This window comes from Puma concolor, chromosome E1, assembly GCF_028749965.1.
Source record: "Puma concolor isolate L17-30 chromosome E1, mPumCon1.1.hap2, whole genome shotgun sequence".
Lineage (NCBI taxonomy): Eukaryota > Metazoa > Chordata > Mammalia > Carnivora > Felidae > Puma > Puma concolor.
In genome coordinates, this window is record NC_141680.1 from 10,019,785 (window position 1) to 10,037,448 (window position 17,664).

At 43.8% G+C, this 17,664-nt stretch overlaps 1 protein-coding gene across 17 annotated transcripts in view; it reads left to right on the forward strand.

Moving 5' to 3' along the window:
• NCOR1 (nuclear receptor corepressor 1) overlaps nucleotides 1-17,664 on the forward strand; it is a 161,107-nt gene that overhangs the window by 124,374 nt on the left and 19,069 nt on the right. For 15 of the 17 annotated variants that reach the window (XM_086686110.1, XM_086686120.1, XM_086686116.1 and 12 more), the window contains 12 exons: nucleotides 2,227-2,347; nucleotides 2,448-2,549; nucleotides 2,876-2,976; nucleotides 5,155-5,323; nucleotides 7,214-7,354; nucleotides 8,656-8,739; nucleotides 9,225-9,481; nucleotides 9,832-10,192; nucleotides 12,246-12,473; nucleotides 14,951-15,160; nucleotides 15,638-15,787; nucleotides 16,117-16,218. In XM_086686110.1, the coding sequence (XP_086542236.1) occupies nucleotides 2,227-2,347; nucleotides 2,448-2,549; nucleotides 2,876-2,976; nucleotides 5,155-5,323; nucleotides 7,214-7,354; nucleotides 8,656-8,739; nucleotides 9,225-9,481; nucleotides 9,832-10,192; nucleotides 12,246-12,473; nucleotides 14,951-15,160; nucleotides 15,638-15,787; nucleotides 16,117-16,218 (2,026 nt within the window). The remainder of the gene's footprint in view (nucleotides 1-2,226; nucleotides 2,348-2,447; nucleotides 2,550-2,875; nucleotides 2,977-5,154; nucleotides 5,324-7,213; nucleotides 7,355-8,655; nucleotides 8,740-9,224; nucleotides 9,482-9,831; nucleotides 10,193-12,245; nucleotides 12,474-14,950; nucleotides 15,161-15,637; nucleotides 15,788-16,116; nucleotides 16,219-17,664) is intronic. The other 2 variants (XM_086686113.1, XM_086686123.1) reach the window with 1 other exon arrangement.

Consider the following 17,664-nt stretch of genomic DNA (forward strand, 5'->3'; position numbering starts at 1 on the left):
TGGTGGCTCCAGTTTGCATTTCCCTGAAAACAAAGATGTTGAGCACTTTCTCGTATATCTATTGGTCATTTATTCATCTGATTGTGAAGTGACTGTCTTACTATCTGTTTTTATTGGGATTTTTGGTTAGTAGATTGTAGAAGTTCTTTATATGTTGTGGATGAAAGGTCTCTGTTATAAAGTTTTTTCTCTTCTTTGTGGCTTTTGTGTCTTACTGATATGTTTTGATGAGCAGAAATTTGAAGTTTTGTTGTGATTCTTGTAGCTTTCTTTATAAGTCCTGAAATCATGTGCTATGAGTCCTTGTAAGGGCTTTTATTTTTCAAGATTGCTCTGCCTCTTCTCTGTGACTTCGGCATTTCCATATAAATTATATAGGTGAGCTTTGACAAAAAATTCTGCTGGGATTATGGCAGGGGTTGCCTTAAATCTATAGATTATTTTGGGATACATATGAAGATCTTGAGAATATTGAATCTTCTAATCCATGAACATGTTTATCTTTCCATATTTTAGGTCTTTAATTTCTCTCAACAGTATTTCATAGTTTTCACTGTAGAGGTTTTGTTAGATTTATTTTCAGTTTATTATTTGTAACGTATTTTATGTTTTCATGTGTGGGTCATACTTTCTTGTTTCTTGTAAATTTTGGTTAAAAACTGGATATTTTACATAACAGAATGTGGCAACTGTGGAAAATGGATTTTCCTCTCTCCCTAGGGTTTGCTGTTGTTGCTATTGTGTGTTGGTATTTGCTTTGTGACTTTTCTGAACTAACTCTGTAAAGTCTGTATTCTTGTGACCTGTGTGGCCATTGAAGTCACTGTTTGGTTCACCTGGTGGCCAGCTAATTGCTGGACAGACTTCAGTGCCTAGAATCAGTAAGCGTCCCAGTCTTGACTGAGTAGCTCTGTGTGTGTGTTGGGGCACGCCTTCGACATTCAGCCTGGTACCTGACAACCCTGCCTTAGTCTTCTCTTCCTGCTTCCACAGAGCTTTGAGGTCAGCCAGAGTTGAGAATTCAAGGCCTTCTCAGGTCTTTCCTAAGCATCTGCACAACCTTGCACATGCACATGGCCTCCTAGATTGTTAGGAATACGTTGGAGTTTTTCAGATCCCCTTTGAACATCTAATTCCTTGGCTTTTCCTTTAAAGGTGTTTGGGGGCGCCTGGGTGGTGCAGTCGGTTAAGCGTCCGACTTCAGCCAGGTCACGATCTCACGGTCCGTGAGTTCGAGCCCCGCATCAGGCTCTGGACTAATGGCTCGGAGCCTGGAGCCTGTTTCCGATTCTGTGTCTCCCTCTCTCTCTGCCCCTCCCCCGTTCATGCTCTGTCTCTCTCTGTCCCAAAAATAAATAAACGTTGAAAAAAAAATTTAAAAAAAATAAAAAAAATAAATAAATAAAGGTGTTTGGTTAGCCTCTCATTTGCCTTCTTGGTTATCTACTGCCCCAGGCAGTGAAGAATTTCAGTCATTTGACTCTGACAGTTTTTGACAAGCGTGCACCTCCTTCCCCACCAGTCAAATAAAGACAGCCTTGCACATGGTCTTCCAGAGAACCAGAAGGAATAATGACAGTTATCTGGGAATGAGGCTTTTAGGGAGCCCAGCCTTGTTCTTTCCCCTCCAGTGGCTGCCAGGCTGATGGTTTTCACCATGATTGACGGTTGTTGATTTTCACTGCCGCCACCGAGCTTGGCCGGGAGTATATGAGGTGAAATAGAACAAGTTCAGATGCCACGAAACCCACTGTTCTTACTTAGATTCTGCTGGTTTTCTTGAACACATGCGCCCAGATTTCCACAACCCTTTGGTTAATTTTCAGATTAAAAGTTGTTGTTGTTGTTTTATAATTTTTACTGGTTGCCTTTGTGGAGGAGAGTTTTCCGAAGTCCTTACTCTTGGTTTTCACTGATGTCAGTGTCCTGTAGCATTTTTAAGAGGCATAATAGTAGCTTAAGTGTTAAGTGCTTTATTTATGTAATTTGTTAACAATAAATTATTTACATGAAATTTATGGTGATTTCAGAAGACCTATCTTGCTCCTTTTAAAAATATTTTTAATGTAAGCAATCCATGATAAGGATTCTCTTGCTTTGCAAATACCTGTTCTTAACTTGGGGCAGTGGGGGTGTAAATTTTTATAAACAGAAACACGAGCATTAAATTTATTGTTGACCTTGTGAAAAGACACTGTTATTTTAGTCTTTTAAAATTATTTTTAGGGAACACCTGGCACTTATTTGACTTCTCATAATCAGACTTCCTACACTCAAGAAACAGCTAAGCCCTCAGTGGGTTCTATCTCTCTTGGATTGCCACGGCAACAGGAATCTGCCAAATCAGGTCAGCGAGTAAATACTCATAATGTTCCTGCATTTGTAGCATCGCACTCGGTAATTCAGCCCTTGATCTCTTCATGTGTGTCTCTTGCTTTGGTCCGTAGCTACTGTGCCCTACATCAAGCAGGAGGAATTTTCTCCCCGAAGCCAGAACTCCCAGCCTGAAGGCTTATTGGTCAGGGCACAACACGAAGGAGTGGTCAGAGGTAAAATATGCTGTTTGGCGGAAATGTTAAACTTTTCTTCCCAATAAATTTATTAAAGTCACTAATATGGTTTAACTATGGGGTTTTAAGTTAGAACCTGTACATTCTAAATTTTTCTTTCTGTATAAAAATAATTTAAAACTGTGAAATTCCATATTTTAGTAATCCTCTTTAATAATTGCATTATTATTTTAAAAGTGCATTTCAGTAAAACACAGCTATTCTTTTCGTGCTGCTGTGTCCTCTCAGCCCTCCTCCAAGTAGGGACTGGTGTTTGTTTGTTTGCAGTGGCAGGTTAAGTTGCTAATAATTTTGGTTTTCTTCAGGTACTCCAGGAGCCATTCAAGAAGGAAGTATAACTCGGGGGACTCCAACCAGCAAAATTTCCCTGGAAGGCATCCCATCCCTGCGGGGCTCCATCACTCAGGTTAGTTGTGATCGTGCCTGAGATCCTGGACAAGAGCTAATGAGAAAACTAGAAGTCCGGTTTCAAGAGCTCTGGCTGTTACAGCAGTTTTGTGATTGTTTGTTGTTCTGGATTATGGGACTGGATCTCAGTGGTAATAAACCCAAATCTATAAAACTGTCTGCAGAAAGACATTAATGTAATCGTTTTGACCACAAGCTATATTCTCTATTCTGCAGGTCATTTGAAAAGGTCAGTTATTTGCAAATGGGCAGAAGAAACAAGTTCTGATTGATGTAGTTCTTACTGTCTTCCTGGCAAAGCTTTTACCATGTGTTGAGCTTAAATAGAAATGGAGAAGAAAATCATTATAAATTATTTGCTCGCCTTTGCCCCCTGTGAAAAAGAAGGTCCTACAGTCCCGGCCTATAAGCCGCCTTGCTAGAGTCTAATGCTAACCCAGGAGATATGGATGATGTTGATAAAAGCATCACAAGTCAAGTATCTTCTTCCAATTTTAGGTTAAATAAGTTGCCAACTTTCATTAGGGAAAGGTCTTTCTTTTCCTCCATTAGATGTTAGTTTGAAGTGTAACAGACATTAGCCTCTTTATTCTTGTAGATCTGGGAAGGGAAAATTCTATTTTGGGAAATGATTGTAAACAGATTTTTTTGCACATTGAACCTGTTACAGGATTTCTGTTCTGTTCTTCTTCCTTGTCTTTTGTCCTTGTTCCCTAGGACAGTGGTTGTTAAAAGTGTGGTCCCCAGGCCAGCAGCATTAGTGGGACCCAGGAAGTTGTTAGGCATGAAGTCTCATCTGTGGGGGTGGCGCCCAGCAGTCTGTGTTTCCAGCCCTGCAGTGATTCTGCTGGATGTCCAGTCGAGAACCACACCCTAGGACCCTGCTGACCCAGGGTAGTCTGTGCCCTAGAGCGTCAGCACCTCCTGGGAGCTTGTTAGAATAACGCAGAAATTTTAGTCCCCTCTTCAGATATTGAATTAGCGTCTCCATTTTAACAAGATTCACCAGTGACTCCTTTCTGAGACGTGGTTTATGGAGTATGTGGCATAGTGGTCTAGAAAGTTACATATTAACTCTTCTCATCTCTCCTTCTAAATTTGACCAAAATGTACATCCCCTTGAGATTAGTTTTCAGAATAAGCAAACACTTCAGTAGCGGAGAAGAGAAATAAATGGCTTATATATATTATTATCTCTTCTTGGTCATTTTCACTCTGGTAACCACGCTGTGGGTAGGAGGACAGAATGAACTGGATAGAATGAGGCTAGGCTGTTCTCTGTTTATTTTCAAACCAGTCTGCGCACATGGCATGAGCACTTCCGAAGTAGGCGTTAAGGATTTTCAGATGTTTACTCCCAGGCTCATTGAATGGCCATACAAGTAGATGTTTTGTTCTTGTCTTTCTTCCTGCTCTAAGCATGTGGTTTCAGATTGTCCTCACTAGAGTTTTGGGGACACTTAATGTGGGAGTGGGCTGGGTCTGGGCCTGCCACTCTCATTTCAACCCAAGCAGCTCACTTTTATAAAGTGTTCTACACATTAGGTGCCATGAGTGATTTTGCTAGAAAGGGAAGGGTTTACTGCTTTAAGGAAGGCTTAGAAAGAACCACGGCCATAGGCACCCTAGAAGAGGACTACTAAATTATGGTGAAAGTTCAGATGATGTGGCCTAAACTGAATCCACATCACAGAATGGAGGCATCTGAGTTTTGTCACTCCTGCCCCCCACGTCCCCCATTGGTGACCAGAAGGCACACAGTTTGGGAACTGCAGGTTCTTTTTCTCTTACGACAATGTGAGAGCAAGTTGTGGACTCTAAATTTAAAACTTTATTTATTACCTCTTTTTTATTAGACATTTTGAAAAAAAAAGTATTACATTTGCATGATTTTGGGTCTTAAGACAGATTTTTTTTCCCCCCTGGGCATTAAGAGGTTTGACCTCATGGTGGGGAAGAAAGCTGATTTGACTCATATATACCTGTTTTGTATGGCAGGGTTCAAGGACAAAAAGGTACAGTGTTTCTTAATGTTTATACAAACTTAATGTCTGGTCCTCTTGGGTCTTTGACCTTCTTTGTAGATACGGTTTGATCTCTCAGTGTGGTAGGTTAAGTTTTCTGAGTGTCTCACGTTTCCTCTAAATCCGAGTGTTTATGTTTGATTCGATGGCAGGGTACCCCAGCTCTGTCACAGGCTGGCATACCAGCTGAGGCTCTGGTGAAGGGATCCATTTCTAGAATGCCCATTGAAGAGAACAGTCCTGAGAAGGGCAGAGAGGAAGCTGCATCAAAAGGTCATGTTATTTATGAAGGCAAAAGTGGACACATCTTATCATATGACAGTAAGTATGTCGTCTGTACTCTGAAGCCAGAACTGTAACGTATGACTAAAACATGGACTCTGGTTCCCCACCTACTTGCTTGGGGGAGTTAGTTTTCCTTCCTGAGCCCAAGTTTAATCTCTGTAAAAGGGGTTAACAGTAGTGCCTTCTCATGGAGCTTTTGTGAAAATTTAACTCCGATGGAGACCGTCAATGAAAAGTGATAAACCATGTAGAGCCCATAGTAAGTGGTTCTGTCAGTGGTAGCTAACATCACCTGTGGCCAGTTGATTTAGCCAGAGAAAATATTCTTTGTTTCACTGTAGTAGAATCACTTTTATCTTAAAGATCTCTTTTATGCATTAAGAATTAGGGAGTAGGAGCGCCTAGGGGGCTCAGTCGGTTGAGCGTCCGACTCTTGATGTGGGCTCAGGTCATGATCTCACAGTCCGTAGGGTCGAGCCCTTCATCAGGCTCCATGCTGACAGTGGAGCCTTTCTGGGATTCTCTCTCCCCCTCTGTCTCACTCTGCCCCTCCCTCCCTCACTTGCGTTCTCTGTCTCAACTTGAAAACTTAAAAAAAAAAAAAAAGAATTAGGGAGTAGATACTAGTCTGATAATCCTGGAAAGGGCATTGAATTTAAATTCTACTTAAATAAAACTAGTTTAATGTCTGTGTGTGTGTCAACATTTTCTTTAGATGTATTCTTAGGTTATATTTTCTCATTAACGTTACAACAGTGATTCAGTTATGGTATCACAGCCAAGCGAGGGACTGGATTTGCGTTCCCATTTGCAACTTTTTTGTGAACCGAGTAGTCCTTAGTCATGCTTTATCTTTCTCTTTGAATACAGCGACATAAGGTATGCCAGCAACAGTGACTGATGTAGAACACATGGTAACTTTCTTATTTCCTTCCTCCTTTCTTGTTTTAACATTTCTGGCATACACTGATTTACATTTTGCTTCTGGAGGGAGAAATTAACGGACATTGCCTAAGCCAGAAATCTGGATGTCATCCTTGACACTTCCTTCTCTTCCCCCCTCCAGTCAGTCCTAAGTTGTTTCCGTTTTCTTTTCTGAATTCTCTGGAATCCATCCATTGCTCTGTATTCCCCACTGCCACCATCATCTTTCAGCCGGACAACTCGGCAGCCGCCTCACTGATCTCCCCACCTTTCGTCGTAGCCCATGTTCAGAACTGTATCACGTCACTTCCTCCTTGACTCTTCATTGCTTTAAAGTCATCGTACGCCCCTTCCTTTGGCTTCATCCCCCCTCTACCACCTGCTGTCAGCTCCTCTCTCAGTCCGTTCCCTTCCCACCTTCTCCCTTACCTGCTTTGCTCTGCCTGCCACGCACTCTCGCTCCAGCCCCGACCCCCACACCAGCGACGGTCCCACCGTGTCTCACCTTGGGGGTCTGTGTGCTCACTGTTCCCTTGGCCTGTACCACCTCCTGTTCCCTTTACCTCTCACTTGAAGCACCTCCTACTTGTCTTTTAGTTCTCAGCTTGCACATGACTTCTAGGCAGCCTCATCTGAGCCTTTTAAGTGTTGGGTTCACCCACACTGTTCTTACAGGACGTTGCGCCTCTCTTTTCATAGTCCTGACTGCACTCTACAGCAGTTCCCTAGTACTTTATCTGCACCCGCCACGATTGGGTGAGTTTCGTGAGGGGAGGGGCTTAATTTGTTCACCTTCTCTGCAAGCCTAGCTTATGCCTGGCACTCAAATATATTTGAATTAATGAAGAAAATTTTCATAAATATCATCCACATAGCAGTATGTCGTAAGTTGACTAGTTTTTATGTCATTATTTTTATAAGATAGACTATGAAACTAAGATAAATGATTTACTGTAGAAGAGGTCTTGGGCGCTGAGCAATTCTCGTTTCTATATTCTACAGATATTAAGAATGCCCGAGAAGGGACAAGGAGTCCAAGAACAGCTCATGAAATCAGTTTAAAAAGAAGCTATGAATCAGTGGAAGGAAATATAAAGCAAGGGTTGTCAATGAGGGAGTCTCCTGTGTCAGCACCACTAGAGGGTAAAATGTCGTTTCCAGAACATTTATTCTAGATACATTTAATTTTGTACAGCAAATTTGCATGGCTGGGTTAGGTTGTATTCGGTCTGTTATTTCTACCTGAGATTTCTATTCATATTAACATATAAATGAAACCTACATTAATGTTATCACAGTAATAATATAAACACAGTAAAGTATATAATATATAATTAATACTTTATTAATATGCTTATTAATATGTTTAAATTTATATTCATATCTACATATACCTCAAGTGCGTGACAGTGGAAGGGAGTAAAATTAAACATCATTTTCATATCATGTGCTCATGCAATTTGAAGATTATTCCTGCTAGGGTTAAGTGAATTGAAAAATGTAAAATTCATTCTGAGAACTTTGTTTTTATTGTGAGGCAGTTAAAGTCGTGTCCTAGAACAAAGACGTGTATTTGAATTTCAGCTGCACCCTTTCCTGATGAATTTCTCCTCACGAGTTTCATCTTCTAAAGGGATTGTAGTTACCATTGTGTGAGGATTGGAGACGGGTGTCCAGCCTTGTGCTGACCGTACACGATGTGCATGATACATGATAGCTGTGTTTTATTTTGTTAATGGCTGACTTTCTTTAAATCTTAACCTGCCTCGAGTGTTTCATGTTATTCTAGGTGAAATACTAAAAACAGGGTAAGGATTCTTCAATCTTAGAAGTCCTGTGCAATTTTCTAAGAGCTGGATTCTCTCTATGTTAAAAAATTAAAAAACAAAAAACCTCACTTCCCTTCGTTTTAGGGTAAATGCATGTGATTATTTCCAGTCCTTGAGCCAATTTTTTTCTGATATGATGTGAAGCTTTTTAAGAGGTTATTTATAGCTCTTTCATTTTGATTTGCATATTTTCGTTCATGTATGTTGCCTGTGTGTGAGGTGCCCATCTTTCATGTTTCCCTTTCTCAGAGGTCTAGTTCAGAGCTAGACAGTGGTCCTCAGCCTCTCTGTGCCCTCTCACCTGGAGAAAGAAGCATTGGGATTTTGCATTTAGCTTTGGAAGTGTCTTTCTTTCCTTTTTGATTTATAATAGATGTCTTCTGTGGTTATTTTCTATTCAGGAGAACATTTACAAAGGAACAAATGATGTCACATTGGGTACTTCCAACTTTTTTTTTTTCTTCCATGATACCCTCTGAATAGCTTACAAATTTAAGATGATCTCTCTCCATAAAGCTTTTATCAAAAAGTCTATACTCTATGGTCAGTATAAAGTATGTGAAAATTGAAATACACATCATGTTTAATGCTTGAATTGCTTTCTTGCTTTGAAAGGGCTGATATGCCGAGCATTACCCAGGGGGAGCCCTCATTCTGACCTCAAAGAAAGGACTGTGCTGTCTGGTTCCATAATGCAGGGTAAACTCTTTGCTTGTTTTGGCTTTTTTATTCATGATGGCCTCATTGGCAAAGTACTTTGACATTAATGTGCAGCGCATGAAACCTGCTTTGCAAGTATTTTCCCTTTTGAAATATTAGATACTTGATGTCAGCTCTTCTGTTTCTGGGCTACATAGTTTATTTGAAAATGATAGTTGCCTAATCTTTGAGTAGAGAGACATTTTTCTTATGTAAGAACCATTCTCTGAATGTGATAAACAAATGTATTAAATCTTGAACAACGCCCATAAAATGATGACTTACGAATATTTAAGGATGTGTTGTAAACAGAAAATTGATTAGAAACTGCCAGATGATAAGGTATTAAATTTTTTCAATAACGGTAAAATGTACGTAACAACATTTACCATTTTAACAGTTTTTAAGCGTACAGCTCAGTGGCATTGTTATGCGACCATTGGCATTATTTTAACAAGTATTTTTTCTTTAATTTTTTCTTGAAGGCACACCAAGAGCAACCACCGAAAGCTTTGAAGATGGTCTAAAATATCCGAAACAGATTAAAAGGGAGAGTCCTCCCATACGAGCATTTGAAGGCGCCATTACCAAAGGAAAACCATATGATGGTATTACCACCATCAAAGAAATGGGGCGTTCCATTCATGAGATTCCACGGCAAGATATTTTAACTCAGGAAAGCCGTAAAACTCCAGAGGTGGTCCAGAGCACAAGGCCAATCATTGAGGGTTCCATCTCCCAGGTAACTGGAACAGGGTTCTTTCTGTCAGCCATTCCGCTTCAGACTGTGATATTCATGGAGCATTTTAAAAAGCACGACTTAATAATCATAAGTAGTTCTCGTGAGGTCTGATGTCTTGGAGGTAAACGTGAAAGGTTTACGTATGCTTTATCATTCGTTTTCTCGTGTGTGTATTGTGGAGTGTGTGTCGCGAGAAGGCGCATAGCTCTGGATCGGTGAGCCTGTGACAGAGACATCCACACAGACAGTAAGGGTCACCAGAACAAACTGTGGTTGCCGTGGGCCGTACTGACATGGGATGGAGGAGTCTTCAGCTGCCTTGGGCTACCTGTGCCGTTTGTTTCCTTTAGGGTACACCGATAAAGTTTGACAGCAACTCAGGTCAATCTGCCATCAAACACAACGTCAAGTCTTTAATCACGGGGCCTAACAAACTACCCCGTGGAATGCCTCCACTGGAAATTGTGCCAGAGAACATCAAAGTGGTAGAACGGGGGAAATATGAGGATGTGAAGGCAGGCGAGCCAGTGCGTTCCCGACATACATCGGTGGTAAGCTCTGGCCCCTCAGTTCTTAGGTCAACACTTCATGAAGCTCCCAAAGCACAACTGAGCCCAGGGATCTACGACGACAGCAGTGCCCGGCGGACGCCTGTGAGTTATCAGAACACCATGTCCAGAGGCTCGCCTATGATGAACAGAACTTCGGATGGTGCGTTACTCTTCTGTCCTTGTCTGCTTATTTTTATTCGCGTTCCCCAAACCTCTGGCAGATAGTAAATGCTGAAGTGTTAGCTTTCGATTGTCACGAGATCTGTAGGTTGTGCTGGATGCGAGGGCTGTAGGGAAGGCTACCAGGTGAAAAGCTGATATAATTGCAGGTAAGATATCTAATACTTTAATCACGTGCACGGTATGCTGGAGTCCAGAAATGCTCTGGAATAAGTACGTTCTCAGAGTGGATTTGCAGCTAACCCTACAAGGTCTTCTGAAGTCAGTGTTGACAACTGCTCCGCGGCAGTCTGGCATGGCAGTTGAAAGCTTAGGCCACAGAGCAAGACTGCCTAGCCTCGAGTTAAGGTTCTTCTTCCTGCACGGACTTGTATCGGTTACGTAACTTAACGTAATATTAAGGCTTCCCTTCCTGGACTGTTGTGAAGGCCAAGTGAACTAATGTGTCTGAAGACCTTTAAAAGGAAAGAATGAGTAGTACTTGGCATGTGTGAAGGACTCGATAAACGCAAACTGTTGCCGGTATTGTTACTGTTGTCCCTGTAACTCCATGCCTCTTGGGCTTTCTGCTGCCAGCGGGTACATGAGTAAGGTAAGAGGCATTGATTTTTACCAGGCGGTCCCTGAAACGATCTGCGGACCTTAGCAATATCCTCACTCATCATTTTAAGCTTTATTACAATACATATTTATTGAGGGCTCATGTGCAAGATCCTGGCTGGACACTGTGAGAGCTGTCGAGGTGAAGTGCTTTTGCAGTGGGAGGAGGAGAGGAGAAGAGAAGAGGGAAGAGTCTGCTGGGCAGTAGGACGGTGAATGCAGAGCCTTGGGCCCAGTTTTGATGGAGAATTCCACCCCCACCCCCCGCCACCCATTCCGAGGGAGAAGGCACTCTATGTTTGAGCAAGCTGGGGCTCAGAAGGGGACGTAATAAACCACCATGATTTCTTGGTGTCGTCAGGCAGGTTTGTGTAATCATGGCTAAGTTGATAATATCAAAATATATTTAATAATTAGATGGTGGTGAGGACTGATCAATGCCACTGATACACTCAGTGTAATGGTACATTGTGTGTTCTGTGTGTTTTGCAACAATAATTAAAAACAGTTGAGGGTGATGGCCACCACGTGTTGGCATATGGTAAGCATCAGGGGCATAATGCAACCTCTGAATACTATTGTTTAAAAAGAAGAGGCTGAAGGAGGGAGGTGGTTGATACTGGTGAGCTTGTAAGAAAGTCTTTGTGGAAGTAGAGAGCAAGGAAAAATAGTATAACTTCAGGACTAGTGGGCTGCAGGGAGGCTGGGTGACGCAGGCAGAGAGGGGGTTGTGAGTTGATATACGTACGTGTGGGATCGAAAAGAATTTGCAATGTTAGAGTCATACAGAACACAAAAATCCTTTATAATGGGACTTAAAGAGGAGTGTTGAACTTCGTTTTTAATCTTAATATTAGGTGATAAAATGCTGGTGCTGTGATCCAAAAGGCGGTGGTCTCCAAATCTCAAAAGCTTCTACTAGTTCTTCCCATTTGCGTAAGATTAACTATTAAATGTTTGGTGGAAACAGATAAAAATATAAATATCGTCTGTATTTGACTGGGTGAGAAATGGAGAAATACAGCTGACCCTTGAACAACACGGGTTTGAGCCGCGTGGGTCCACTTAGGTGGATTTATTTTGTTTGAGCAAATACAGTGCTCTCTGTAAATGTATATCTCTCTCAGAATTTTCTTAACATTTTCTTTTCTCTAGCTTACCGTATTGTAAGAATATAGGGCATAATACATATAACACGTAAGATGATGTGCTGATCAACTGTTTATGTTACCAGTGAGGCTTCCAGCCAATAGTATAGTAGGCTGTTAGTTTATGGGGAGTCTAACGTTATGTATGAATTGTTGACTGTTACAGGGGGCTGGGGCGCTTGGCACCTCTAACCTTGCATTGTTCAAGGGTCAACTGTATAATCCTACTTCACAAGTTTTCTTAAGAAGTCGTGGGGTTGCCTTTTTTTTTTTTTTTTTTTCCAGTTACCATCTCTTCCAGCAAGTCTACCAATCATGAAAGAAAATCGACACTGACCCCTACCCAGAGGGAAAGTATACCGGCGAAGTCTCCGGTGCCTGGGGTGGACCCGGTAGTAAGCCACAGCCCTTTTGATCCCCATCACAGGGGCAGCACCACGGGAGAGGTTTATCGGAGCCATCTTCCCACGCATTTGGATCCCGCCATGCCGTTTCACAGGGCTCTGGATCCTGGTAAGCACAGCGTGTGGTGAGGATGTATGGCGAAGAAACGATGTACCTGTACGACTTTTTAAGTTCCGTTTATTAAAGTATAATACGCAGACTGTTGCGTACATTGTTAGTGTGCAGCTCACTGACCTTTCACAGACTCCACACCCCCATGTTACCGGTTCTGAAATCCCGAAACGAAGGGGTACTGGCACCCATTACAGAACAGAAACAAAGAGGTATGGCATTTGGTTAAGCTGATTGAAAAGGTGGGCCCATGTGAAGGATTGTTTTTAAATGATACAGGCATACCTTAAACATTTGAATTCACCGTATAGACATTCATTCACCAGAATTCTGATCTTGGGCCAGTGTCCACCGATGAAACTGCACCCTTTTCTTTGCTACATAAACGATACTCACATTTCCATGTTTGCTTTTTTAAGTGAAGCTGGAATTTAAAACCACTTGAATCGCACTACAGAATCCTTTCAGATTTTTTTTTTTTTTTTTTTGTCTTTTAAAATTATCTTGTCCATACATGATTCAGCTTCTGTCTTGAGTCTTTCCAAAGCAGTTGACTTAGTTTCCAGAGAAACCACTTTTTGTTCTTCCCTCAACAACCTCCAGATTCTTTCATTAAGTTACGTAATCACAGTGGCAGGTACGGCAGGAAGGAACTTTGGAACAGACAGACGGCCTCTGGCTGTGGGTGAACATCCCTCATGTAGGTGCAGGAGTCCGTTGGTTTTCTAGCAAGCAGTCTGTGCTGGGCTCAGGGTCATGTGCTCTACTGAGGGAAAGGAGCCCTGTCAGTGTGTCGGTGGCTGTCCTGATGCACCTGCTGGGCCAGCTGCCCCCTGTCCTCCCCGCCCCCGGTGCCCACTCCCCTCGCCCACCGACCCTGCCTCAAATGTGTTTTCTGCTCATCCTCTCCTCTCTCCTAAATTTCTCGCTTGTCACATCCTTCAGGTTGAAATTGGGACACAGACCACCTTTGTTTTACTGTGGTCCTTGGAGAAGAGATGTTCATTACCAATATGTCAGGATTTCTAAGTGTTAGTTTCACTTTCTAGTAGTGAGGGAGGTGCCTGTAGAAAATATTGTACCTTCTGAGGGTTGTATCAGTGCCATCAGGTCGTTTGTCACTTGAGAACACTAAGTTTCAGAGGAGCCTACATTTAATTCTTCAGGGACTGTCTCCCAGAATTGAGACAGGAGCTCCCACAGATTCCACTGACAGAATCACCCGGCTGGGAGTTCCGGGTGAAGAAAGGGGAGGCAAACATTCCAGAAAACTGGTTATTTGTTTTTCTGGGGAGAACGTGTATATGTAAAATAGTTCACTCAAGTTTTCAGACAACGTTGACGGTTTATACCTTCATGGAGTGATACCATAGTCCTGTACTTTGTAGCAGTTTTATTTACTGGTTATTTTTGAGCTGGAGCTGGATTCTAAATATTTTGAGCATAGAGACTTTACCTGCTACTTCGTACCACACACACCTACCCCTTCCTAGCATCTCGTGTCATGCTCTGACCTAGGCTAGTCAGACTATGGCCAGGGGGCTAAATCCTGCTGCCTGTTTGTGTAAATAAAGTTTTATTAGAACACAGGCAGTTATTTGTTGATGCTTTGTCTGTGGGTGCTTTCATTTTCTCTGTGCAGCTACAGTGGGAAAGTTGAGTAGGTGGAACAGACCATATGGTCCGCAAAACCTAATATATTTACCATCCGGCCTTTAAGTTTGCCGTTCTCTGCTCTAAACACATGGATTAATTAAATGCTTGTGGACTAATCCTCTTCAGCCCCAGGAAAGTGTGTTCACATATATTTCTGTTCGGTTGTGTTGAATGATTGGCACTACAAAAATAATTTCTCAAATGCAGCCCTTGAGACTTAGGTGAAAAATAAAAGTTACATGGCAAAGATGGAAAGTGAAACTAGTGGAGAAGTTTTTTAGCTCCTGTTCTACTTGGTAAACAGGTTCATACTCCTATTGTGTCTAGTTTCTCCCCCTTTTCCATCACATCTGATTTGATTTATTTATAATTAAAAAGGGTTTTTTTTAATGTTTAATGTTGGGAGAGAGAGACAGAGAGACAGAGTACAAGCAGGCGAGGGGCAAAGAGCAAAGTAGACACATAGTCTGAAGCAGGCTCCAGACTCTGAGCTGTCAGCACAGAGCCCAACGCGGGGCTCGAACTCACTGACCGCGAGATCATGACCTGAGTGGAAGTCGGACACTCAGCCGACTGGGCCACCCAGACGCCCCTTTCACATCTGACTTTAGAATGCGTATATTCATACTGCTGATGTGTCGGGGTCTAAAATGAATCTCCCTTAATCCCTGTTCCGTTCCTACCCACGCCGAATAAGGGCTGCACGCGCATTTTAGCTGGAGAGCGAGAGCCCCGCCTCTTTCTGTGGGTGATGTTCGGCAAAGGAACCTCACGTGGACTCCGTCAGCTGAACACCTTTCTCTTGTTCTCTCCGCCAGCAGCTGCTGCTTACCTGTTTCAGAGACAGCTCTCACCAACCCCAGCTTACCCAAGTCAGTATCAGCTTTACGCGATGGAGAACACGAGACAGACAATCCTCAATGATTACATTACCTCACAGCAGATGCAGGTGAACCTGCGCCCAGATGTGGCCAGAGGCCTCTCCCCACGGGAGCAGCAGCTGGGTCTCCCGTACCCGGCAACGAGGGGTGTGTGTCTTTGCGTTTCGGTTTCACGAGTGCGTTATGTGTACTGAGTATCAATGAGTATTTATTGAATGAATGATGGAAAGAATGAAGAGGCAGCCATATCCTTGGCCGTGTAGCTTTTAGGCCTTGAAGGCAGATGAAGAAATGTGTCAGACGGGGTGTTTTGGTGAACACTGAACTACTAAATGAAGTCATTGAGCTGGGTGTTTGAAACCATTGTTTTTTCAGTTTGCTGCCTCCCTCTGTAATCTGTTCGTGCTTTTAGGTTACTGGTATGGGGCACAGTATTTCATGGCCTTCTGTAGACTTAAAGACGGCCTTACGAAGTGATGATGATCTGGGCCATTTTTATTTATACCGTATAACAAAGTATCGCTGGGTTATAGAGATAAACCATATAAAATAGCCACATACAGTTCTGTATCTTTAGAAAGACCGATACTTGACATAATTTTATCGTATTTGTCTTTTGAGCAGGAATCATTGACCTGACCAATATGCCTCCAGCAATTTTAGTGCCTCATCCAGGGGGAACAAGTACTCCACCCATGGACAGAATCACTTATATTCCTGGTACACAGATTACGTTCCCCCCCAGGCCATACAACTCTGCTTCTATGTCTCCAGGTGAGAGTCTGCGGCCACCCCCCCCCCCCCCCCCCCACGACCACCGTGTTGACAGCACGGCCTTTGAAGGCATTTCGGGCAGTTGTTCCCCATTTGGTCTTTCACTTAATATTTAGTAATGGTTCTACTATGCCGTTCTGTCGCCATACTCTAGAAACATCCTAAAAGCTCGTGTTGGGCTTTAGTTGTCATCCAAAACTCTTAACCTTCCCACACGTGGAGTTTGGAGCATTTTGGAAACCTTTCAGCCACTTGAGACTTTACACGTTGTTTGTACCTGACAGGTTGATGTGTTTGTCTTGAAGTGGCGGACTTCGCGTGTTTTACAGGACACTCAACGCACCTTGCAGCGGCCGCGAGCGCGGAGCGGGAGCGCGAGAAGGAGCGGGAGCGGATAGCCGCGGCGTCCTCGGACCTCTACCTGCGGTCGGGTGAGTGGTGTGGCTTTGTTCATTCCGCACCCGCTCCTGCCGTGGGGATGCCGAGGTTATCTCACACACGGGGATCCTGAGACAGAAAGTGATTTCAGGCCGTAAGTGAAGGACAGGTGAGAGCGCCATCGAGGTTTAAATGGTGCAGACGTGAATTTGGAACAAGAAGGTGACGTTTTCACGAAGAAGGCGTCATTTGGATCTGGCCCCCAGCAGTTGGCTACGAAGACGCTGTGTGAAGACACTGGGCTCGGGGCTCATTGAAGCTGGACTCGTCAAGCTGGACTTGGAGGAAGAGTGGAAATACAGTTAGAAGGAGGGCTGGCACTTGGAGATGACAGGTGCTGCCATTCGGCAGGGAGGCAGGTGACACGAGGGGGCACGGACACAGGAGGGGCTTGAGGTGGATTAGAACCCCGGAGGGGGGCACGTGCTGCCACCAGAATAGCAAGGCCGCGACGGTCGCTCACAACGGCTTGAGATGTTTGGCACTGGGAGAGGCCAGAAAGGAACTGCTCGGGAAGGATGCCTTTGAGGCGAACGGGAAGGACTCGGCAGTAACTGGATGCAGCGGGTGAGGAAGAGATGAGAAACAAGATCGGCCCTCACGTAAGATAGAGAGGGATTAACAAAAGTGAAGAGCAGAGGGGTTTTACCACGGGACACGCTTTGATGCGTCTCTGGGACTTTCTTATCTGTGGCATATCTGTCTTCTTGCGTTGGGCTCCATCAGTGAAATGAAACCACGTCCCATGTCCGTGTTGCCGGGTAGACAGATCTGGCACTTAGGACAACGGACGGCTTGGACTTGGTGACCCGGGAGTCCCCCGTAAGTGTTGAGACTCTGGCTCGGCTGAGCTCTCCAGGCGGCAAGCGTGCGGGGAGAGGAGCCGGTCCGTCCTTGGAGGTTACGGGGAGGGATGTTCCCGACGCGGGGCTGGTCAGAGAGGGCGGTGTGGAACCGGAGGGCACACTCCTGGTCGTGGGGAACAGACCCTTAAAATCAAAGTGGCGGCAGTATAGAGCAGGGGTCCAAAGCCGGTCCTCGTACTCGACTCCGTGACGTCATTCCTGAGGATTTATCTTGAATAGTTGCGCGCTTGCAAAGCCTAAAGACCTGTAGCTGCGGTCTGCTGTCCGCAGATAGGCGGGAATCACTGCGTCTGACCACAGGAAGTGCTGTAACGCATAGCGAGGTAGCACCCGAGTACCGATCCTACGCTGGCCACATACAAATGTGAAACGCATTTAATTAAAGCGTCACTGCGGTAGGAACTAGATTTTGAAAATGCTCGTGATCCCACTAACGGATAACACGCAGACTCGAGACGATAGGCCCCATTTCTCCCACCAGACACTTGAACGGTTTGTGAGTATTCTGTGTCGGTGTGACTAAAGAAACGCTGACTCTCACGCGTCATCAGGTGGCAGCGTAAATAGGAATAG